At 33.5% G+C, this 25,895-nt stretch overlaps 1 protein-coding gene across 1 annotated transcript in view; it reads left to right on the top strand.

Annotated features, from left to right (window-relative positions):
* Positions 1-25,895, top strand: part of LOC134725440 (kelch domain-containing protein 10-like) — a 78,408-nt gene that overhangs the window by 26,176 nt on the left and 26,337 nt on the right. Inside the window, exons 3-7 of the mRNA XM_063589258.1 lie at positions 1,232-1,316; positions 2,262-2,416; positions 12,486-12,628; positions 15,947-16,031; positions 24,883-24,949. Of these exons, the coding sequence (XP_063445328.1) occupies positions 1,232-1,316; positions 2,262-2,416; positions 12,486-12,628; positions 15,947-16,031; positions 24,883-24,949 (535 nt within the window). The remainder of the gene's footprint in view (positions 1-1,231; positions 1,317-2,261; positions 2,417-12,485; positions 12,629-15,946; positions 16,032-24,882; positions 24,950-25,895) is intronic.

Raw genomic sequence — 25,895 nt, 5'->3', positions numbered from 1 at the left:
GGGGCCAAAAAGGGCCCAAATAAGCATTTTCTTCGTTTTCGCACCATAACTTTAGTTTAAGTTAATAGAAATCTATGAAATTTTGACACAAGGTTTATGACCACAAATGAAAGGTTGGGATTGATTTTGGGAGTTTTGGTTTCAACAGTTTAGGAATAAGGGGCCAATAAAGGGCCCAAATAAGCATTTTTATTGGTTTTCGCACTCTAACTTTAGTTTAAGTAAATAGAAATCGATGAAATTTAAACTCAATGTTTATGACTACAAAAGGAAGGTTGGTATTGATTTTGGGAGTTTAGGACCCAACAGTTTAGGAATTAGGGTCCAAAAAGGGACCCAAATAAGCATTTTTCTTGGTTTTCGCACCATAACATTAGTATAAGTAAATAGAAATCTATGAAATTTAAACACAAGGTTTATGACCATAAAAGGAAGGTTGGTATTGATTTTGGGAGTTTTGGTCCGAACAGTTTAGGACTTTTAAAAAAATGATATAAAAACACACTTAATATTGTGGTGCACACTTAAAAATATTCTCAGAAAGTGGAAGAAAAGGCTATAACAGGATGGAACACCAATAAGTATTTTTCTATAAATTCTTACCTTGGATGGGCTTGAATGTTCAAACCTGGCCGCCTTTTCAACTATTTTATTGTACTAATGCATTCAGGAAATGATGCTCTTCACAATACATTCTGGATGGTCTGAATAAAATAAAGCCCCCCTCCCCATGCTCCCTGACAAAAGTCAAGAGTTTTTTCAGACTAAAATATTGACTACATGATACACACTGCATTGTTACATCAGTTCTGTACAATATGTACATAATAGTATTTTTCAAAATCTAAATAATGGTCTCATGGGGGGATGGGTGTACAATTTTTCTCATTTCAAATTTCAGAAATTGAAAGTAAAATTTCTTCAAATAATGTTTTTAGGTAGGGGATCAATATTCAACAGCATAGTGAATTGCTCAAAAGCAAAACTTAAATTTAAGTTCATTAGACCACATTCATTCTGTGTCAGAAACCTATGCTGTGTCAATTATTTAATCACAATCCAAATTCAGCATGTTCAGAGCTGTATCCAGCTTGAATGAAGTGCCCATACTTGCCCCAACCATTTAGGGTTGGACCTCTGCGGTCGTATCAAGCTGCGTCCTGTGGAGCATGTTATTTCGTCTGTGATTTTATTTATTGTTTGTTTAATCATTGTTGTCAAATATTTGCAGCTATGGAAATTTAACTTCACTACTCAGAAATGGACATCATTGATAACAGATGGTATTATGCCAACAGAATTAGCATCACATGCAGGTTAGTATTTAAAATCTTCTTTATAAATTAATTTTCTGAATCCTATATACATGATATATATGATTTTTATACGACCGCTATTTTTAGGCAGTTAAGCTGCCTGATGCGAGGACCCTGGAATTGTGTTCTTCCTAATAAATGCTAAAATACGTGCCATTGTGTTCTACCTAATAAATGCTAAAATACGTGCCATTGTTATCATCTAGCTGGCTACTATGTTATTTATAACTTATTGGACAGTTTTTTCATACTTTTCATTCTGGATTACAAAAAAATATGAACAGAAAAACCTTAAATGATCGTCGATTTTCCCAAAAGTTTTGAAGTTGCACATAGGAAGTAGAGCACATTAGGAATCCTTATGTAGTTTATCCCCTGAGCTTTTGGCTAAGATGTCAGAAAATAAATTAATGAAATATTTAATCGCCGTAAATCTCTAAAGACAAGTAGTTAAGATTTCCCACATTGCAAAAGTCGTAGGAATATTGTTTGTCGTCAATACGTAGTCAACTATATATTGAGACATTTCAGGGGCACTAACTTCTAAGATGCACTTTAATTGTTTGAGATCAAATGTAACATATCTTCATTACAATAAAGCAAACATTTTGCGCTTGTTTTTTTAAGGTATATCTTTAAAACTGTCAAAGAAAATCTCAAAACAAGGCAAAATCAAAATTTAGAACTTGACCTTGACCTTTGACCTTGACCTCATTTTCTAAGTGAAGACCTAGGGGCCTCAAATAAAAATATTACAGGGATATATGGTTTATAGTTGATGAGTTGAAAACACATACCGACAAATTTATTTTGTAAAGTTAGATAACTCCTATAACTTGCCCCAACTGTTCAGGGTTCCACCTCTGCGATCGTATAAAGCTGCGCCCTGCGGATCATCTGGTTCTCAATGAGATTATTATGATCATCAATTTTTTTACATTGCAGCTTTAAGGTGTGGCAGAAACTTGTTATATTTTGGAGGTACAGGTGTACCATTTGGTCACAGTAGTAGTAATGACTTTTACACCTGTAATTTAGACACTTTAAAGTGGAGATATGTGAAATGTCGGGGTGATATACCACAGAAGAAATATGGTCATGTAAGTAAATAACTTATTTATTTTGGAGCTTATTTGGACCAGTAAATTCACCAATAATGAAATATTGCCTGATGTCAATTTCTGTGAAAGTACTTTTTGTAGGTATTAATTTTCATGGTTTTCATGAAATTGTGAATATTACTTTTTTTTTGTAAATCCAGTGAAGAATTTGAAGCCAACAGAAACGGAGATTCTTGAAAATAATGATAGATTGTTTTATAACGTTTTGTAGAGATTGGCGAAATAAGGTGTTCATTTTTCACTTACCTGCTGACAACTTTCATCATTTTTAGCTCACCTGGCCCGAAGGGCCAAGTGAGCTTATGCCATCACTTGGCGTCCGTCGTCTGTCGTCGTCTGTCGTCGTCGTCCATTGTCGTCTGTCGTCGTCTGTCGTCGTAAACTATTTCAAGAATCTTCTCCTCTGAAACTACTGGGCCAAATACTTCCAAACTTTAACTGAATGTTCCTTAGGGTATCTAGTTTATAAATTGTATCTGCAGTTTTGATCTATCAACAAACATTGTCGCCATTGCTAAAAATAGAACATAGGGGTCAAATGCAGTTTTTGGCTTATAACTCAAAAACCAAAGCATTTAGAGCAAATCTGATTCGGGCTAATATTGTTTATCAGGTCAAGATCTATCTGCCCTGAAATTTTCAGATGAATCAGACAACCCGTTGGTGGTTGCTGCCCCTGAATTGGTAATTTTAAGGAAATTTTGCTGTTTTTGGTTATTATCTTGAATATTATTATAGATAGAGATAAACTGTAAAAAGCAATAATGTTCAGCAAAGTAAGATTTACAAATAAGTCAACATGACTGAAATGGTCAGTTGACCCCTTTAGGAGTTATTGCCCTTTATAGTCAATTTTTAACCATTTTTCGTAAATCTTAGTAATCTTTTACAACAAATTTTTCCTCTGAAACTACTGTGCCAAATACTTCCAAACTTGAACTGAATGTCCCTTAGGGTATCTCGTTTATAAATTGTATCTGAAGTTTTGATCTATCAACAAACATGGTCGCCATTGCTAAAAATAGAACATAGGGGTCAAATGCAGTTTTTGGCTTATAACTCAAAAACCAAAGCATTAAGAGCAAATCTGACATGGGCTAATATTGTTTATCAGGTCAAGATCTATCTGCCCTGAAATTTTCAGATGAATCAGACAATCTGTTGTTGGGTTGCTGCCCCTGAATTGATAATTTTAAGGAAATTTTGCTGTTTTTGTTTATTATCTTGAATATTATTATAGAGATAAACTGTAAACAGCAATAATGTTCAGCAAAGTAAGATCTACAAATAAGTCAATTTGACCAAAATTGACAATTGACCCCTGAAGGAGTTATTGCCCTTTAAAGACTTTTTTCACAATTTGTTCATCATGTTGACTTACATTAGAAAATCTTCTCCTTTGAAACTGCTGTATCAATTTCAGCCAAACTTAGGCTAAATGAGTTTCAGAGTATCTAGTATAAATTTTATATTTTATTTCCTTGTATGTCAAGAAACATTGCTCCTATGGCTAAAATAGAACATAGGAGAAATTGATTATTTTTTTTGGCTTTTGAAGAAAATAGGACGATCCAAAGAACATTTAAATAAATTGAAAAGCCAAAATAATCATTGATGAGAGATTTAACCAAAAGAATTAAGGTGAGCGATTCCGGCTCTTGAGAGCCTCTTGTTTTTATTAAAACAATTGCTTTAAAAAAAAGATGATTCATTTATGTCAACAAAATATCTGGATTGAAGGAAATTGCAAAGTAAACATTTTTATACATCTATGTTTTCCGTAGACACAAGTAGTTCAACACACTGTAAAAATAATATTCAGAAAGCGGAGTTTTTCATTTATTGTCTTAAAGAAATGCACTACGAAAAAACAGTGGTCTCGGACCTAAGAGGTGAAATCAGTAAATATAGTATCTGTACTTTGGCATCTTACCTGAATGATTTAATGGTGTCAAAAATTTGTCAAATAGTATGAAATTAAAGGATTTAAACTTTTATTTGATAGAAATTCAGCAAAAATTACCAATTTGGCATTAAATGGTCAAAATTAGCATTTCATAGCTTTTTCAATTTTGGTGCTTTAGTGGCATTTTGCCTTTCTATCTGACAGGTTTTCATGTGTCAATATTTGTGTTGCTATGCTGTAATCCAGTTGTTTTACTTATTTGTGAACACGGAATCTACAGAATAGAAGATTATCTCAGACAATATGTATGACATGTGTTGTAAAAATTACCCTTGTCTAACACCCTGTTTGGATGAAGTTAAATGTGAGGAGCTTGGTAAATAAAAGTTGAAGTCCATAATAAAGACCTCACTTAAACAGTAGGACCGATTTTGGCCTCAATTTTCAGGTTCATCTGAAGAAAGATTTGGGACACTTTTTAAACACTTAAGTGTATATTTCAGTTGATTCAATTAGTTTATGTGAAAGATTTTAACTGATTTTGTCATAAAAACGCTCCTATTCAAGCTTAAAATCGAAAAAATCTATCAAATTTGCCGAGAAAATGTCACTTTTCAGATGTTTTTTTTTGTCAAAAATGAAAGTGGCCGCATCCGTGTTCATCCTCAACCTTTATATATGTTTTGTATAATCATCATATACAACTTGCATTTCACTATTAAGAATGAACACAAATGCGGCCACTTTCATTTAAGACGGAAACCGTCAAAAATTGAACAAAAATGCTAAAATTGTGAAGATTTCAGTAATTTAGCATGATTTAATGATGTTAGAACCCGATATATGTACATTGTATTGTCAAATCAGCCCATATTTATGTAACAGAAGCATTCTTCTTTCCAATAAATAGCTAAAAGTTTACATTTTAACAAATTTGTAAAACTGCTATATTTTGGGACCAAAAAGGGGTGTCACTGGACCTACTCCTTTGTATAAAAATGTCTTTTGTACTTATTTCATTTCACAACTATCTTTTTTTTCTTCTGTAGGATAGCAAGTGGTTCAAATATAAGCCTGTTGACACTAAAGCTACATACAAACTTTTCACTAAGAATTGAAAAATCTTTGTATCAGACCATACTGTCTGCAAAAAAAGTTGAATACAAGAGTCTTTTTGTGGTCAGATTTATTGTATCATGTCACCTGAGTATAGAAATGATGAAAAAGACACAAATTTTTATTTCCTATAGCTTCAATATACATTTTTTAATGTAAATATGTGCTACGGCCTAAATTTACCTTAAATTATTTTCAATCTTACTTGTCCTTAGACCCTTTTAAACTAATATGAAATGTTTTTTGTAGTTTTTCTTTCCATTTAAAGTACATTAAATACAATTATACATATGTAAGAACAATTTATAACATAAAAACTTCACAAATTTAAAATTGCTGGAAAATATTACATCTTCATTTAAGGCTCCCCTTCATTTGAAAACCTCCATTTTTTAGGCACAGGCTCATATAAATTTGACTTGAATAATTATGCTTAGTCTGATAAATCAAATGAGTATTCTATTGCTTTAAATACATAATATTTTATATATGAAGGCATATGTTTGCACCTGTCCTAAAATATTATGAAGGCATATGTTTGCACCTGTCCTAAGTCAGGAATCTGATGTACAGTCGTTTGTTTATGTAATTTATACGTGTTATTCGTTTCTCGTTGTTTAGCTCACCTGGCCTAAAAGGCCTAAACTGTGTTTGTTTATGTAATTTATACGTGTTATTCGTTTCTCGTTGTTTAGCTCACCTGGCCTAAAAGGCCTAAACTGTGCAAACCCATTGGATATATTTTTCTGGTAACTGGTAACTGGTAACTAGTATAAATAAACAGGTAACCAGATGAATTGAACCAATGGGATTGCACAGTTATATTCACTTCCTAAGTTAACCGGAAGTTAAGTACTTACAAATTCAATGGTCTGGAAAAAGGTAAATAATTCTCATCTCAAGTGTTATTCTGTTTGAGGGGTATTCTCAAGGTACGTGAAAGTTGTTTCATTGTAAAGATAAATCAATTACAGACGGACTGGTGTACTTTTATTCGTGAAAAAGTCAAGTGAAATTAAAAAAAATATTGGTTAAAGCGAACACAGTGAACATTTCCGTTAGCTACCTTGTGTTTTAAACAACGGCAAAAATTGAAAAAAATTTCGTTGTATATTGCTATCACGTTGGCGTCGTCGTCCGAATACTTTGAGTTTTCGCGCTCTAACTTTAGTAAAAGTGAATAGAAATCTATGAAATTTCAACACAAGGTTTATGACCACAAAAGGAAGGTTAGGATTGATTTTGGGAGTTTTGACCCCAGCATTTAAGGAATTAGGGGCCAAAAAGGGCCCAAAATAAGCATTTTCTTTGTTTTCCCTCAATAACTTTAGTTTAAGTAAATAGAAATCTATGAAATTTTGACACAAGGTTTATGACCACAAAAGAAAGGTTGGGATTGATTTCGGGATTTTGGTTCAAACAGTTTAGGAATTAGGGGCCAAAAAGGGGTCCAAATAAGCATTTTTCTTGGTTTTTGCACCATAACTTTAGTATAAGTAAATAGAAATCTATGAAATTTAAACAGCAGGTTTATGACCATAAAAGGAAGGTTGGTATTGATTTTGGGAGTTTTGGTCTTTACAGTTTAGGAATAAGGGGCCCAAAGGGTCCAAAATTAAACTTTGTTTGATTTCATCAAAAATTGAAAAATTGGGGTTCTTTGATATGCCGAATCTAACTGTGTATGTAGATTTTATATTTTTGGTCCCGTCTACAAATTGGTCTACATTAAGGTCCAAATGGTTCTAAATTAAACTTAGTTTGATTTTGACAAAAATTGAATCTTTGGGGTTCTTTCATATGCTGAATCTAAAAATGTACTTAGATTTATGATTATTGGCCCAGTTTTCAAGTTGGTCCAAATTGGGGTCCAAAATCAAATTTTGTTTGATTTCATCAAAAATTGAATAAATGGGGTTCTTTGATATGCCAAATCTAATTGTGTATGTAGATTCTTAATTTTTGGTCCTGTTTTCAAATTGATTTACATTAAAGTCCAAAGGGTCCAAAATTTAACTTTGTTTGATTTTAACAAAAAATGAATTCTTGGGGTTCTTTGATATGCTGAATCCAAGCATGTACTTAGATTTTTGATTATGGGCCCAGTTTTCAAGTTGGTCAAAATCAGGATCTTAAATTATTATACATGTATTAAGTATTGTGCAATGGCAAGAAATTTTCAATTGCACAGTACTCAGCAATAACAAGAAATCTTCAATTGTACAGTATTGTGCAATAGCAAGAAATTTTCAATTGCACAGTATTGCACAATAGCAAGAAATCTTCAATTGTGCAATAGCAAGTATTTGCAATTGCACAGTATTGCGCAATAGAAAGAAATATCTAATTGCACAATATTGTGCAATAGCAAGAAATTTATTTTCAATTGGAGTTATCTTTCTTTGTCCAGAATAGGTAGTTGAATCAACTTAAATCATTGTTTTATACAATATACAATGTATATTCACTTTTACTACCAACTGATAAATTAAAACAATCTTTACCATTCAGTGATAACAAACACTTTTTTACATTTTAATAATTTATGATGTATTTAAATGAGTAATTATTGTTACAAACTCCATTAGAAATTGAATTGAGATCAGTTTTGGAATAAAGGATAGGGGATGTGAAAAAAAAATTGGGGGGGGTTCAATTTTTCTCATTTGGAATTTCATAAATAAAAAGAAAACTTCTTCAAACCTTTTTTTGAGAGGATTAATATTCAACAGCATAGTGAATTGCTCAAAGGCAAAACAAAAAAATTAAGTTCATTAGACCACATTCATTCTGTGTCAGAAACCTATGCTGTGTCAACTATTTAATCACAATCCAAGTTTAGAGCTGAATCCAGCTTGAATGTTGTGTCCATACTTGCCCCAACTGTTCAGGGTTCAACCTGTGCGGTCATATAAAGCTGCGCCCTGCGGAGCATCTGGTTTTTATTCCCCTCCAAATTTATTTTTTCATGTTGTATATACGCCAGACGCGCGTTTCGTCTACAAAAGACTCATCAGTGACGCTCGAATCCAAAAAAGTTAAAAAGGCAAAATAAAGTACGAAGTTAAAGAGCATTGAGGACCAAATTTTCCTAAAAGTTTTGCCAAATACAGCTAAGATAATCTATGCCTGAGGTAGAAAAACCTTAGTATTTCAAAAATTCAAAATTTTCTAAAAAGTGAATGTATAAATATTTCCATATAGATGACAATTTAGGTCAGCACAAAAGTGCTGGCTTCTGGGCTGGTGATACCCTCGGGGAAATAAATCTCCAGTGTTTGTAAATAAACTCATCATAGATACCAGGACTAAATTTTGTATATACGCCAGACGTGCGTTTCGTCTACAAAAGACTCATCAGTGACGCTCAAATCCAAAAAAGTTAAAAAGGCAAAAAAAGTACGAAGAGCATTGAGGACCAAATTTTCCTAAAAGTTTTGCCAAATACAGCTAAGATAATCTATGCCTGAGGTAGAAAAACCTTAGTATTTCAAAAATTCAAAATTTTCTAAAAAGTGAATGTATAAATATTTCCATATAGATGACAATTTAGGTCAGCACAAAAGTGCTGGCTTCTGGGCTGGTGATACCCTCGGGGAAATAAATCTCCAGTGTTTGTAAATAAACTCATCATAGATACCAGGACTAAATTTTGTATATACGCCAGACGTGCGTTTCGTCTACAAAAGACTCATCAGTGACGCTCAAATCCAAAAAAGTTAAAAAGGCAAAAAAAGTACGAAGAGCATTGAGGACCAAATTTTCCTAAAAGTTTTGCCAAATACAGCTAAGATAATCTATGCCTGAGGTAGAAAAACCTTAGTATTTCAAAAATTCAAAATTTTCTAAAAAGTGAATGTATAAATATTTCCATATAGATGACAATTTAGGTCAGCACAAAAGTGCTGGCTTCTGGGCTGGTGATACCCTCGGGGAAATAAATCTCCAGTGTTTGTAAATAAACTCATCATAGATACCAGGACTAAATTTTGTATATACGCCAGACGTGCGTTTCGTCTACAAAAGACTCATCAGTGACGCTCAAATCCAAAAAAGTTAAAAAGGCAAAAAAAGTACGAAGAGCATTGAGGACCAAAATTGCTAAAAGTTTTGACAAATACATCTAAGATAATCTATATCCTGAGGTAGAAAAGCCTTAGTATTTCAAAAATTCAAAATTTTCTAAACAGTGAACTTATAAATAAGAGCATCTAGAAAATGTCTCACACAATTTAAGAAAATAGAAATTTATGAATCCTTAATTGAAGATCATTCCGGTCGTCTTGACCTATTTATTTGTACATAAAAAAAACAGCCAGTAGTCTTGGATACTGTAGATCATTCAGGTAGTCTTGACCTATTCATTTGTACTAAAAAACTGCCAGTTGTCATCTTCACTTTACACACACACACACACACACACACATATACAAATATCAATTATATACTTAGAAGATATGTTGCATTGTTAAACAAATTATCGTATGTGAAAATCAAGAATTGCATAAAAAATATCCCAATATTAGCGTTATTTTTCCTCAGAGCTTTCAGCTCTTTGATTGTCTCGCCTTGATGGAATCAAAAAAGCGAGACATAGGTATGCTGTTTCCCGCATTGTCGGCGTCGACGGCGTCAACAATGTATTATGTGTGATTAGGTCTAGTTTATGGTGAACCACAAGTGGAAGGTCAATGATATTTGGTATGCAGTTGTAGAAGCATTGGCACATTTCATTTCCATGGAGATTATTTGGCCCTGCCCCCTCAGTCATGGTCTATTGACTTCAAAAACTTTTTCTTATTTTACATGTATTCGTTTGTGATTAGGTCAGTTTATGGGGGACCACAAGTGGTAGGTCAATGATATTTGGTATGAAGTTGTATAAGCATTGGTATATCTCATTTCTATGAAAATAATTTGGCTCCGCCCCTTAAGTCATGGTCTATTGACTTTGAAAATTTTGCTAAGTAATCATGTTTTAGTTTTTGAGTAGGTCAGTTCAAGGGGAACCATTAGTAGTAGGCAAATGGTAATTGGTATTCCGTTGTATAAGCATTGGTGCATCTCATTTCCATGGAGATAATTTGGCCTCGCCCCTAAGTCATGGTCTAATGACTTTTGAACTTATCTTAGTTTACATGTATAAGTTTGTGATTAGATCAGTTTAAGATGAACTGCTAATGTTAAGTCAATGATATTTGGTATACAAATTTATTGGCATTTGCAAGTATCGTTTCCATGGAGATTATATAGCCCCACCCCCTCTTCATGGTTCTTTGATTTTGAAACTTTTACATAGTTTACAAGTTAATGTTTGTATAAAGGTTTGGGGACGACGTATAAAAGTCAATGGTATTTGGTATGCATTTGTATAAGCATTTGCACATCTCATTTACTTGGAGATTGCTTAGCCTTGTAACTCAGTCATGGTTCATTGACTTTGAATATTTACATAACTTTTGTAAGATGATAAAGTATTGCTATTTTGATTTCAACATTTGCATAATCAAAATTACAAAAAAGCGAGACATATCTCTGTGATAACAGTTTATTATTTAAAAGCCAAAAATACTGACTTTACAAGAGATTCACACCAAACAGGATTGTGTAAATAATCATATTAAATATTGTGCAATCATAAAGAAAGAAATCTTCAAATTCACAGTATTAAGCAATAGCAGGAAATATTCATTGCACACTACTATGAAATAGCAGAATAGCAGGAAATATGCATTGCACACTGTTATGAAATAGCACAATAGCAAGAAATTTTCAAATGAAAAGTATTACACAATAGCAAAAAATTTCCAATTGTACAATATTGCGCAATAACATTAAATCTTCAATTGCACAGTATTGAACAATAGCAAGAAAGATCCAATTGCACAGTATTGAGCAATATCAAGAAATCTTCAATTGCGCAATAGCGGAAAATGTTCTTTTAAAAGTATTGCACAATATCACAGTATTGCAAATCATCCCGGTATTGCACAATAGCAGTGTTGCACAATAGCAAGACATCTTCATTTGAAAATTAATACAAATATACAAATATGTACCTGTCTGGAATGCCGCAGATTTTAGTTTTACTTAAGGATTTTAAAACCTGCATAGAGTCAGCAAACATTTTTGAGGATAGTTAATTCAGCTTGAACTCTTTATGTAATAATTTTACATCACATTTCTTACGTTAAATGTGTTAAAGTTACCCCAAAATTTTAATTTATTAACCTCAAAAGTTAAACTTTGAGGTAATGAGAGGCAGAGGGACCTTATGAATGAAAACAAAGAGGTACATTGGTGAGCTTGATTATCATCTTAGATCTTTTGTATCATATTCAAATGTTTTAATACATGGAGATGAATATTTGATCATTTATTGGTGAATTTATTGGTTCACACTCTATTCTATGATGAGGCGGCTAATTTCGTTTTTTTAAGTAATTTTCCTTAAGTTGCCGAAGCTGCATCACACATTCTTCTAAATTTATCTCCAACTATTAAACTGATTATAACAAAACTTGACAGTTGTACTTGAAGTATGCAGCATTTTACAAAAAATAATCCCTTTCAGTTTATTCAATAAAAATGTCTTCTTTATTGAATACAATACCTTTTTTTATATTCTATATTAAACATTATGTCTATGTCATAATTCCAAGAGTTAATATTTTATTGAATTTGCTGTCATTTCATGGCTGTATGTAACTGATGAAAATCATTATAAAAATATGAAATCTGCTTTTGCTAACCAACAGTGAAATAAAGTTATTGTTTAATACTCTTGGTAGGATTTTCACTTGATATTTGCTATATTCACTTTGTAATGAGTGGGAAGGATATGTCACTTTTTCAAGTTTATTGGTATATGATAAGATCAAGATAATAATATGAAATATATATGAAGAGTTTTGAGATTTAAACAAAAGTAATTATGATATTTAATATAACTTTTTATTGCTCACTCTAACCTCTAAAGAATTGAATTGTAACCCTTTAAGGTTTAATGCTTATATCAATTTGTAGGCTATGGCAAGACTAGGAAAAGATGTGTATGTTTGTGGAGGAACTACAGGCTTTGTATATAATATGGATATTCATAGACTAGACATCTATACTGGTGTGTGGGAGAAACTACAAGTACATTCCAAATATACTCCAAGTAGTCGGTATGTACAAATTTTGGTATAGTACTACTGTATTATAAACATGAATAAAAGGCTTCACTGACTGCAGCCGGATAGGACCGCAGAGATCGAACCCTTAACAGTTAAAGCAAGTTTGGACACAATATTCAAGCTTGATACTGTATGAATTTAAATTGTGATACATTTTTAGCTCACCTGGCCCGAAGGGCCAAGTGAGCTTTTCTCACCACTTGGCGTCCGTCGTCCGTCGTCCGTCGTCGTCGTCGTCGTTAACTTTTTACATTTTGAACTTCTTCTAGAGAACGACTGAATGGAATGAAACCAAACATGGCATGAATGTTCCTTATGAGGTGCTTACCAAGTGTTGTTACTTTGTAGCCGATCCATCATCCAAGATGGCCGCCAGCAGGGGACTTAGTTTAACATAGGACCCTATGGGAAATGCATACAAATGACTTCTTTTAGAGAACCACTGAATGGAATGAAATCAAACATGGCATGAATGTTCCTAATGTGGTGCTGACCAAGTGTTGTTACTTTGTAGCCGATCCATCATCCAAGATGGCCGTCAGCGGGGGACTTAGTTTAACATTGGACCCTATGGGAAATGCATACAAATGACTTCTTTTAGAGAACCACTGAATGGAATGAAATCAAACATGGCATGAATGTTCCTAATGTGGTGCTGACCAAGTGTTGTTACTTTGTAGCCGATCCATCATCCAAGATGGCCGTCAGCGGGGGACTTAGTTTAACATTGGACCCTATGGGAAATGCATACAAATGACTTCTTTAAGAAAACCACTGAATGGAATGAAATCAAACATGGCATGAATGTTCCTAATGTGGTGCTGACCAAGTGTTGTTACTTTGTAGCCGATCCATTATCCAAGATGGCCGTCAGCGGGGGACTTAGATTAACATAGGACTCTATAGGAAATGCATACAAATGACTTCTTTTAGAGAACCACTGAATGGAATGAAACCTAACATGACATGAATGTTCCTTATGAGGTGCTGACCAAGTGTTGTTACTTTGTAGCCAATCCATCATCCAAGATGGCCGCCAGCGGGGGGACTTAGTTTAACATAGGACCCTATGGGAAATGCATACAAATGACTTCTTTTAGAGAACCACTGAATGGAATGAAACCAAACATGGCATGAATGTTCCTTATGAGGTGCTGACCAAGTGTTGTTACTTTGTAGCTGATCCATTATCCAAGATGGCCGCCAGCGGGGGACTTAGTTTAACATAGGACCCTATGGGAAATGCATACAAATGACTTCTTTTAGAGAACCACTGAATGGAATGAAACCAAGCATGGCATGAATGTTCCTTATGAGGTGCTGACCAAGTTTTGTTACTTTGTAGCCAATCCATCATCCAAGATGGCCGCCAGCGGGGGACTTAGTTTAACATAGGACCCTATGGGAAATGCATACAAATGACTTCTTTTCGAGAACCACTAAATGGAATGAAACCAAACATGGCATGAATGTTCCTTATAAGGTGCTGACCAAGTTTTGTTACTTTGTAGCCGATCTATCATCCAAGATGGCCGCCAGCGGGGGACTTAGTTTAACATAGGACTCCATGGTAAATGCATACAAATGACTTCTTTTAGAGAACCACTGAATGGAATAATGAAACCAAACATGGCATGAATGTTCCTTTTCGTATGAGGTTGTGTTTTCACTTTTAGCCAAATTTTTTATTTTTTTATATGATTTCAAAAACCCAAGTAGAATTAAGTGAGCGATACAGGCTCTTGAGAGCCTCTAGTTTGACATGGTATAGATTTCTGACCCAAAATAAATGTGGGCAAAAAGGAGGTTTCATCAGTGAGCAGTAGCTCGCAGTTTCATTATTAAGAAACTAAGGTTTCAAATCCCTCAGGCAAAGTTGGCTTTAGATGAATTTGGCTATTTATTTTAGGTATTTTTTACATATAGCTTCTTCAACGGTTTCGGTACTTATACATCTTCGGATTTCAAATGTTTGGCTTTGAGCGTTCCTGATGCAGGTGTATCCAGAAAAGCGCTTCGGACAGAAGAAATGATTAAACGTGTTGCTTTCAGTTTTTAACATGGTTTCGGTACTTATAAATCTTCATATTTTAAATGTTTAGTTTTGAGCGTTCCTGATGAAGGTAATTCAAGAAAAGCGCTTCGGACGCAAGAAATTATTAAACATGTTGTTTTCAATTTTTCTTCACTTGTTATATCACATCTTCGTCTATGTGAAATTTGTAGAATTTTTGCCTGTTTAAAAACATCACATTTTTAGGGCCAATTTTTATCTTACGAAAACTTAGTCCGTTTGTCATACTGTTAGTAGACTTACGGTCACTCTTTTTATGCTTAATTTTTATGAAGATTTTTTAAAAGATACTTGTGTCATTAATTCTATTCTCGTCTACTATGTCGGAGAGTGTCCTTTGTTGAATATTGCACTGAAACTTTAGAACCTGTGCTTTTGAAACAGTGTCTTGTTTGTTTGCCAACCTTACGCACATTCATGTCAGATTATAATGCATACTCAGATTGATTCATTGTCCAACATTCAGACTTTCTAGCCCTTTCTTTGACTACAAAACCTGCCATATATATTTACAGATAGATATGTTATAGCCCTAAATGGTCTGAAACATTTGACCCTGGACTAAGAAAACATTTTATTATTCTCAACAGACTTCTGTATGATGTATTTGCCAGCCATGAGATATGTTGGTCATCAGAGTACATCAATTTTCAATATTATCTCTTTCTGCAAATATGAAGTCAAATTTCAAAGAAAAATACACTAGTCTACACTATTCCATGAGAAATGTATGTCAATCAATATTAAAATCAATGATGAATTTATGAAAAAGAGGGTATAAAAACAAGGTATTTTCTACAATTGAGTATTATGAAAGGAATTGCATCATAATGTAAAACTTCTTTGCCAAACTATTTGTCAAAGTGTGGACACTAGAAGAAAAAACACTTTATATGAAATTAAGGAAATATATTGTAATGCTTTAATCAAGAACCACAAGAATACATAAACTAATTTAGAGAAATCTGTTATTAGGTAACTTGCAAAATGTAAACTAAAGACTTGAAACTATAAACATTATTTCATAGAATATTTTAAATTGCAATTTATAAGAATTTGTTTTGCAAACTCAGTGAGCTGAAATTAACACACATTTAATCGTCTAACGCCACCCCTCAACAGAGGACAAAAGTGAAGAATTGAAATTATCAACAAGGCTCTTTCAATCGTTTCATTGGACAGTGATTTCCATTACTTTGATAATCAAAATGATATACAAATTTCTTTTTTTGTAGATATAGACACGAAATTGTTAGTGATGACTTTCGGTTGTATGTTTTTGGTGGTGGTACAGCACACCTAGCTTTTCCTCTAGATAAGGTATTTAAAATAGTTTCCAACAGTCCAATCTGAAGTAACAGTAACCAAATTGAACTGATTTAGCATTCAGAAATTATTGCAATGTTTTTATTATTGCGAAAAATGCGACAATGATCGCAATAATTTAAAGTCGCATTTTGAATTTTTGTCCACTACCTAATAAGTCGAAGTGGACTTGAGGTTTGCATACCGTCTATCTGTCTGTTTGTCTGTTCATCATCATTCCTTCAAATTAGTTTTCCAGATTTATTTTATTCATGCTTGAAGATATTGATTTGATAGTTGGTGTATGCTTTATCATGAAAAGTTATAGGTCAAGGTCAATTTTCACGATTTTAACTTTTCTGCCTGTTCAGTTTAAGCCCTTCCATAGAATTATTTTTGCTGAAATACTTATTAATAACTAGATTTCTGTTCAATGGAAGTAACACACTTTTTAAAAGACATTGTATAAATAATGAATGAAATTTTGGACTTTTTCCCTTTTTAGCTCACCTGGCCCGAAGGGCCAAGTGAGCTTTTCTCATCACTTGGCGTCCGTCGTCGTTCGTCGTCGTCGTCGTCCGTCGTCGTTAACTTTACAAAAATCTTCTCCTCTGAAACTACTGGGCCAAATCAAACCAAACTTGGCCACAATCATCATTGGGGTATCTAGTTTAAAAAATGTGTGGCGTGACCCGGTCAACCAACCAAGATGGCCGCCACGGCTAAAAATAGAACATAGGGGTAAAATGCAGTTTTTGGCTTATAACTCAAAAACCAAAGCATTTAGATTTAGAGCAAATTTGACATGGGGTAAAAATGTTTATCAGGTCAAGATCTATCTGCCCTGAAATTTTCAGATGAATCGGTCAATCGGTTGTTGGGTTGCTGCCCCTGAATTGGTAATTTTGAAGAAATTTTGCTGTTTTTGGTTATTATCTTGAATATTATTATAGTAAGAGATAAACTGTAAACAGCAATAATGTTCAGCAAAGTAAGATCTACAAATAAGTCAATTTGACCAAAATGGTCTGTTGACCCGTTTAGGAGTTATTGCCCTTTATAGTAAATTTTTAACCATTTTTCGTTAATTAAAGTAATCTTTTACAAAAATCTTCTCCTCTGAAACTACTTGGCCAAATTAATCCAAACTTGGCCACAATCATCTTTGGGGTATCTAGTTTAAAAAATGTGTGGCGTGACCTGGTCAACCAACCAAGATGGCCGCCACGGCTAAAAAAGAACAAAGGGGTAAAATGCAGTTTTTGGCTTATAACTCAAAAACCAAAGCATTTTGAGGAAATCTGACATGGGATAAAAATGTTTATCAGGTCAAGATCTATCTGCCCTAAAATTTTCAGATGAATCGATCAATCGGTTGTTGGGTTGCTGCCCCTGAATTGGTAATTTTGAGGAAATTTTGCTTTTTTTGGTTATTATCTTGAATATTATTATAGATAGAGATAAACTGTAAACAGCAATAATGTTCAGCAAAGTAAGATCTACAAATAAGTCTACATGACCAAAATGGTCAGTTGACCCATTTAGGAGTTATTGCCCTTTATAGTCAATTTTTAACCATTTTTCGTAAATTAAAGTAATCTTTTACAAAAATCTTCTCCTCTGAAACTACTTGGCCAAATTAATCCAAACTTGGCCACAATCATCTTTGGGGTATCTAGTTTAAAAATGTGTGGCGTGACCTGGTCAACCAACCAAGATGGCCGCCACCGCTAAGAATAGAACATAGGGGTAAAATGCAGTTTTTGGCTTATAACTCAAAAACCAAAGCATTTTGAGGAAATCTGACATGGGATAAAAATGTTTATCAGGTCAAGAACTATCTGCCTCGAAATTTTCAGATGAATCGGTCAATCGGTTGTTGGGTTGCTGCCCCTGAATTGGTAATTTTGAGGAAATTTTGCTGTTTTTGGTTATTATCTTGAATATTATTATAGATAGAGATAAATTGTAAACAGCAATAATGTTCAGCAAAGTAAGATCTACAAATAAGTCAACACGACCAAAATGGTCAGTTGACCCCTTTAGGAGTTATTGCCCTTTATAGTCAATCTTTAACCATTTTTCATAAATCTAAGTAATCTTTTACAAAATCTCCACTGAAACTACTAGGCCACAATCATCTTTGGGGTATCTTGTTTGAAAAATGTGTCCAATGACCTGGCCATTCAACCAAGATGGCCGCCACGGCTAAAATTTATGTAAATTTTTACCAAATATAGTTCTCTGTTACTAATGGGCAAAGTTCATGATAGATATAATTGTAAGAAGCAAAATCGTTCAGTAAAGTAAGAACTTCAAACACATCACCATCACCAAAATACAATTTTGTCATGAATCCATTTGTGTCCTTTGTTTAATATGCACATAGACCAAGGTGAGCGACACCGGCTCTTTAGAGCCTCTAGTTTTGGTAAATTGTTTGAAAAATTAAATGGTAGGTTTGTTTGATATTCTGAGTAAAACTATTTTTATACGACCGCAAATTTTGAAAAAATTTTCGTCGTATATTGCTATCACGTTGGCGTCGTCGTCGTCGTCGTCGTCGTCGTCGTCGTCGTCGTCCGAATACTTTTAGTTTTCGCACTCTAACTTTAGTAAAAGTGAATCGAAATCTATGAAATTTTAACACAAGGTTTATGACCATAAAAGGAAGGTTGGTATTGATTTTGGGAGTTTTGGTCCCAATATTTTAGGAATTAGGGGCCAAAAAGGGCCCAATTAAGCATTTTCTTGGTTTTCGCACTATAACTTTAGTTTAAGTTAATAGAAATCTATGAAATTTTGACACAAGGTTTATGACCACAAAAGAAAGGTTGGGATTGATTTTGGGAGTTTTGGTTTCAACAGTTGAGGAATTAGGGGCCAAAAAAGGGCACAAATAAGCATTATTCTTGGTTTTTGCACAATAACTTTAGTTTAAGTAAATAGAAATCAATGAAATTTAAACACAATGTTTATGACCACAAAAGAAAGGTTGGGACTGATTTTGGGAGTTTTGGTTTCACCAGTTTAGGAATTAGGGGCCAACAAAGGGCACAAATAAGCATTATTCTTGGTTTTTGCACAATAACTTTAGTTTAAGTGAATAGAAATCTATGAAATTTAAACACAATGTTTATGACCACAAAAGAAAGATTGGGATTGATTTTGGGAGTTTTGCTTTCAACAGTTTAGGAATTAGGGGCCAAAAAGGGACCCAAATAAGCATTTTTCTCGGTTTTCGCACCATAACGTTAGTATAAGTAAATAGAAATCTATGAAATTTAAACACAAGGTTTATGACCATAAAAGGAAGGTTGGTATTGATTTTGGAAGTTTTGGTCCCAACAGTTTAGGAAAAAGGGGCCCAAAGGGTCCAAAATTAAACTTTGTTTGATTTCATCAAAATTGAATAATTGGGGTTCTTTGATATGCCAAATCTAACTGTGTATGTAGATTCTTAACTTTTGGTCATGTTTTCAAATTGGTCTACATTAAGGTCCAAAGGGTCTAAAATTAAACTTAGTTTGATTTTGACAAAAAATGAATCGGTTGGGTTCTTTGATATGTTGAATCTAAAAATGTACTTAGATTCTTGATTATTGGCCCAGTTTTCAAGTTGGTCCAAATCTGGGTCAAAAATTAAACTTTATTTGATTTCATCAAAAATTGAATAAATGGGGTTCTTTGATATGCCAAATCTAACTGTGTATGAAGATTCTTCATTTTTGGTCCCGTTTTCAAATTGGCCTACATTAAGGTCCAAAGGGTCCAAAATTAAACTAAGTTTGATATTAACAAAAATTAAATTCTTGGGCCTCTTTGATATGCTGAATCTAAACATGTACTTAGATTTTTGATTATGGGCCCAGTTTTCAAGTTGGTCCAAATCAGGATCTAAAATTATTATATTAAGTATTGTGCAATAGCAAGTCTTTTCAATTGCACAGTATTGTGCAATGGCAAGAAATATCTAATTTCACAATATTGTGAAATAGCAAATTTTTTTTTTAATTAGAGTTATCTTTCTTTGTCCAGAATAGTAAGCAAGAAATATCTTATTGCAAGATTTTGTTTTAATTGGAGTTATCTTTCTTTGTCCAGAATCAACTTAAATCTTTGTTATATACAATATACAATGTATATTCACTTTTTACAACCAACTGATAAATTTAAATAATCTTTACCATTCAGTGATAACAAGCAGTTTTTTTTACATCTTAATATTTTATGATGTATTTAAATGAGTAGTTTTTGTTGCAAACTCCATTAGAATATTTTAATTGAGATTAGTTTTGGAATAAGGGAAAGGGGGATGTGATTAAAAAATTGGGTTCAATTTTTCTCAATTGAAATTTCATAAATAAAAAGAAAATTTCTTCAAACATTTTTTTGAGAGGATTAATATTCAACAGCATAGTGAATTGCTCTTAAGAGAAAACAAAAATTTTAAGTTCATTAGAACACATTCATTCTGTGTCAGAAACCTATGCTGTGTCAACTATTAAATCACAATCCAAATTTAGAGCTGAATCCAGCTTGAATGTTGTGTCCATACTTGCCCCAACCGTTCAGGGTTCAACCTCTGCGGTCGTATAAAGCTACGCCCTGCGGAGCATCTGGTTAACATCTTGTTGTGCCCTGTTATCAAATTAGTCCACATTTAAACTTTGTTTTATTTCATCGAAAATTGAATTCTTGGGATTCTTTGATATGATGAATCAATCCATGGCCATGTATTAAGATTTTGGATATTGGACCATAATAGGTATAAATTTAAATCTTTTAAGTTCATTGGACTACATTCATTCTGTGTCAGAAACCTATACTGTGTCACCTATTTAATCACAATCCAAATTCAGAGCTGTATCAAGCTTGAATGTTGTGTCCATAATTGCGCCAACTGTTCAGGGTTTCGACCTCTGCCTTCGTTTAAAGCTGCGCACTGCGGAGCATCTGTTTTTTTTTTATGATTGTATATTATGTACGCTTTTCAACATAGCTTAATATGTAGTCAATAACTGTTCAATGTATTTGTACCAGGCTAAGACACAGGTGTAATGGGAGGTTTAGCGAGCTAATACTCCTGTTTCGAGAGTTCAAATACAGCTGATATTTAAAGACACTAAACAGTTATTGTTAACATCCTGCAATTAATTCTGTATATTGTTTGTGTGTTGAATAAGAGAAAAACTCACATTTTTTGCATTTATTTTCGATTTGAACTTACTTGAGGCCAGCGTAGCAATTTTAAAATCACTCATTCAACTGAAGACGGCTTCATAGAAAAGAGTTTTGAGTTGTCAACAAAAATGCATTGTTCAAAGTAAGTAATTATCTATTCTAACATAACTAATTTCAACACTAAAAACAAATAACTAAAGACTCTTAAGAGCCTGTGTCGCTCACCTTGGTCTTTGTGCATATCAAACAAAGGACACATGGATGCATGACAAAATTTTGTTTTGGTGATGTGTTTGTAGAACTTACTTTACTGAAAATTCTTGCTACTTACAATTTTCTCTACCTATAATGAACTTGGCCCTTGAGTTACAGAGGAAAATATTGTGTAAAAATTTACAAAAATTTACCAAATTAATGAAAATTAATGAAAATTTACTATAAAGGGCAATAACTCCTTAAGGGTCAACTGACCATTTTGGTCATGTTGACTTATTTGTAAATCTTACTGTGTTGAACAATACTGTTGTTTACAGTTTATCTCTATCTATAATAGTATTGAAGATAATAACCAAAAACGGGAAAATTTCTTTAAAAAATACTAATTCAGGGGCAGCAACCCAACAACCAGTTGTTCAATTCATCTGAAAATTTCAGGGCAGATAGATATTGACTTGATAAACAATTTATCTCTGTCAGATTTGCTCTAAATGCTTTGGTTTCAGAGATTTAAGCCAAAATTGTCATTTTACCCCTATGTTCTATTTTAAGCCAAGACGGCCATTTTGGGTCGTTGGCTGGGTCACCGCACACATATTTTAAACTAGATACCCTAATAATGATTGTGGCTAATTGTGGTTAAATTTGGCCAAGTAGTTTCAGAGGAGAAGATTTTTGTAAAAGATTACAAACATTTACCAAAAATTGGTAAAAATGACTATAAAGGGCAATAACTCCTTTAGGGGTCACTGACTTATTTGTAGATCTTACTTTGCTGAACATTATTGTTATGTACAGTTTATCTCTATCTATAATAATATTAAAGATAATAACCAAAAACGGCAAAATTTCTTTAAAATAACCAATTCAGCAGCAGCAACCCAACAACAGGTTGTCCGATTCATCTGGAAATTTTAGGGCAAATAGAGCTTGCCTTCAGAAACAATTTTATCCCATGTCAGATTTGCTCTAAATGCTTTGGTTTCAGAGTTACAAGCCAAAATCTACATTTTACCCTTATGTTCTATTTTTAGCCATGGCGGCCATCTTGGATGGTTGGCCTGGTCACCGGACACATTTTTAGCTTACCTGGCCCAGAGGGCCAAGTGAGCTTTTCTCATCACTTGGCGTCCGTCGTCGTCGTCCGTCGTTAGCTTTTACAAAAATCTTCTCCTTTGAAACTACTGGGCCAAATTTAACCAAACTTGGCCACAATCATCAGTGGGTTATCTAGTTTAAAAAATGTGTCCGGTGACCCCACCAACCAACCAAGATGGCTGTCATGGCTAAAAATAGAACATAGGGGTAAAATGCAGTTTTTGGCTTATAACTCAAAAACCAAAGCATTTAAAGAAAATCTGACGCGGAGTAAAATAGTAAATCAGGTCAAGATCTAACTGCCCTGAAATTTTCAGATGAATCGGAAAACCCGTTGTTGGGTTGCTGTCCCTAAATTGGTAATTTTAAGGAAATTTTGCTGTTTTCGGTTATTATCTTTAATATTATTATAGATAGAGATAAACTGTAAACAGAAATAATGTTCAGAAAGGTAAGATTTACAAATAAGTCAACATGACCGAAATGGTCAATTGACCCCTTTAGGAGTTATTGCCCTTTATAGACAATTTTTAACCATTTTTGGTAAATCTTAGTAATCTTTTACAAAATTCTTCTCCTCTGAAACTACTGGGCCAAATTATTCCAAACTTAGCAACAATCATCTTTGGGTTATCTAGATTAAAAAATGTGTCCGGTGTCCCGGCCGTCCAACCAAGATGGCCTCCACGGCTAAAAATAGAACATAGGGGTAAAATGCAGTTTTTGGCTTATAATCCAAAAACCAAAGCATTTAGAGCAAATCTGACTGGGTAAATTTGTTCATCAGGTAAAGATCTATCTGCGATTGAATTTTCAGTGGAATCCAACAACCCATTGTTGGGTTGCTGCCCCTGAATTGGTAATTTTAAGGAAATTTTGTCTGTTTTCGCTTTTTATCTTGAAAATTATTATAGATAGAGATAAACTGTAAACAGCAGTAATGTTCAGCAAAGTTAGATCTACAAATAAGTCAACAATACCAAAATGGTCAGTTGACCCCTTAAGGAGTTATTGCCCTTAATAGTCATTTTTTACCAATTTTTCGTAAATTTTGTAATCTTTTACAAAAATCTTCTCCTCTGAAACTAGTGGGCCAAATAAAACCAAACTTAACCACAGTCATCATTGGGGTATCTAGCTTTAAAAATGTGTGGCGTGACCCCGCCAATTAACCAAGATGGCCGCCACAGCTAAAAATAGAACATAAGGGTTAAATGCAGTTTTTGGCTTATAACTCAAAAACCAAAGCATTTAGAGCAAATCTGACGTGGGGTAAAATTGTTTATCAGGTCAAGATCCATCTGCCCTGAAATTTTCAGATGATTCGGACAACCTGTTGTTGGGTTGCTGCCCCTGAATTGGTAATTTTATCTTGAAAATTATTATAGATAGAAATAAACTGTAAACAGCAGTAATGTTCAGCAAAGTAAGATCTACAAATAAGTCAACATGATCAAAATGGTCAGTTGACCTTAAGGAGTTATTGCCCTTAATAGTCATAATTTACCAATTTTTCATAAATTTTGTAATCTTTTACAAAAATTTTCTCCTCTGAAACTACTGGGCCAAATTAAGCCAAACTTAGCCACAATCATTATTTTGGTATCTAGTTAAAAAAATGTGACCCTGCCAACCAACCAAGATGGCCACCACAGCTAAAAATAGAACATAGAGGTAAAATGCAGTTTTGGGCTTAAAACTCATAAACCAAAGCATTTAGAGCAAATCTGACTGAAATAAAATTGTTTATCAGGTCAAGATCTATCGGCCCTGGAACTTTCAGATAAATAGGACAACCTGTTGTTGGGTTGCTGCACCTGAATTGGTAATTTTCAGGATATTATGCTGTTTTTGGTTATTATCTTGAATAGTATTATAGATGGAGATAAACTGTAAACAGCAATAATGTTCAGCAAAGTAAGATCTACAAATAAGTCAACATGACCGGAATGGTCAGTTGACCCCCTAAGGAGTTATTGTCCTTTATAGTCAATTTTTAACCATTTTCATTAAGTTTGTAAATTTTTACAAACTCTTTCCTCTGAATCTACTGGGCCAAGTTCATTATAGATAGAGATAATTGGAAGCAGCAACAATGTTCAGTGAAGTAAGATTTACAAACACATCACCATCACCAAAACACAATTTTGTCATGAATCCATCTGCTTCCTGTGTTTACTTGAATATTCACATAGACCAAGGTTAGCGACACAGGCTCTTAAGAGCCTTTAGTTATGTTTCATGGTAATATGTTCATTTGTAAAAGTTTTTTGTTATGTTTTGATATAAATAATTTAACTATTTAAAAACGATACACCAGGATAATAAATACATTAATTTTCTTTTATAATTATGGTTTTTTTTCAAGATCCCAGCTTTTGAAGTACAATCTGGAATATGGCAGGAAACACAAACAAAACCTGATAAAGTGCATGGTATGTTAAATGAAAAGATAGACAAAAATTAGAATTAAAGCTTAAGTGAGTCAGCAAATCTTCACTGGCATAACAGAATAAACACTGAAATAGGTCAATATACAATACAAATAAAACATCCATTTTCTCAAAGGAAAGTTGTGTCTTAAAATCATTCATCAGACCTTGACATTTTTTATTGTTATATAAAAAAGGGAGTTGAAATTAAGATACCATAGTGTTATTTAAACTCATACATTGAAAATGAACTGAAAACGCCATGATTTAATAAACAAAGAAACATACACAAACAATAGTACGCAAAACACAACATATAAAACTAAAGACTACACCAAGACTAACCCCTACAAAAACTGAGGGTGATATCAGGTGCTCCGGAAGTAAAGCAACTCCTGCTCCACATGTGGCAACCGTCTGGTCAGAGTACACAGTTATTTCATAGTGCATTTCTTTAAGACAATAAATGAGAATAAAACAATTCTCATCAGCGCTTTCTTAATAACATTTTTACAGAGTGTTGCACTACTTTTTTAGGACAAATTATATCAAAATGGTAGAAAAGTTCAATGGCTCTAACTTAAAATATGGACAATTCTGTATTAACATGGTCTTAAAATCTTTTGACAGCTTCCGAAGTGCTATTTTTATCCTTTTTCAGCGGAACCAAACCACTACTTTACTGTAAAATTCATGACCCATAATTTCTTTTATAGTGTAATTTAACCCCCTTATAGCTATTATAGGCATAAAACATGAAGAAATACATTTGGAAGGGGTATAAAGAAAATTGGCAAACAAGTCACTGTCGTGGACAACCAAAATCAAAGGACATTAACTGTGTACTCGGACCGACTTGTTAATATTATAAGTACAAATCCAGTAAAAAGTCTGAATTGGTAGGTCACATTTGTAAAAAGTGGACGGATTGTAGTAACAACGTTAGGAG

This window comes from Mytilus trossulus, chromosome 1 (assembly GCF_036588685.1).
Source record: "Mytilus trossulus isolate FHL-02 chromosome 1, PNRI_Mtr1.1.1.hap1, whole genome shotgun sequence".
Classification (NCBI taxonomy): Eukaryota; Metazoa; Mollusca; class Bivalvia; order Mytilida; family Mytilidae; genus Mytilus; species Mytilus trossulus.
This window is presented reverse-complemented; position numbering and strand designations above follow the sequence as displayed.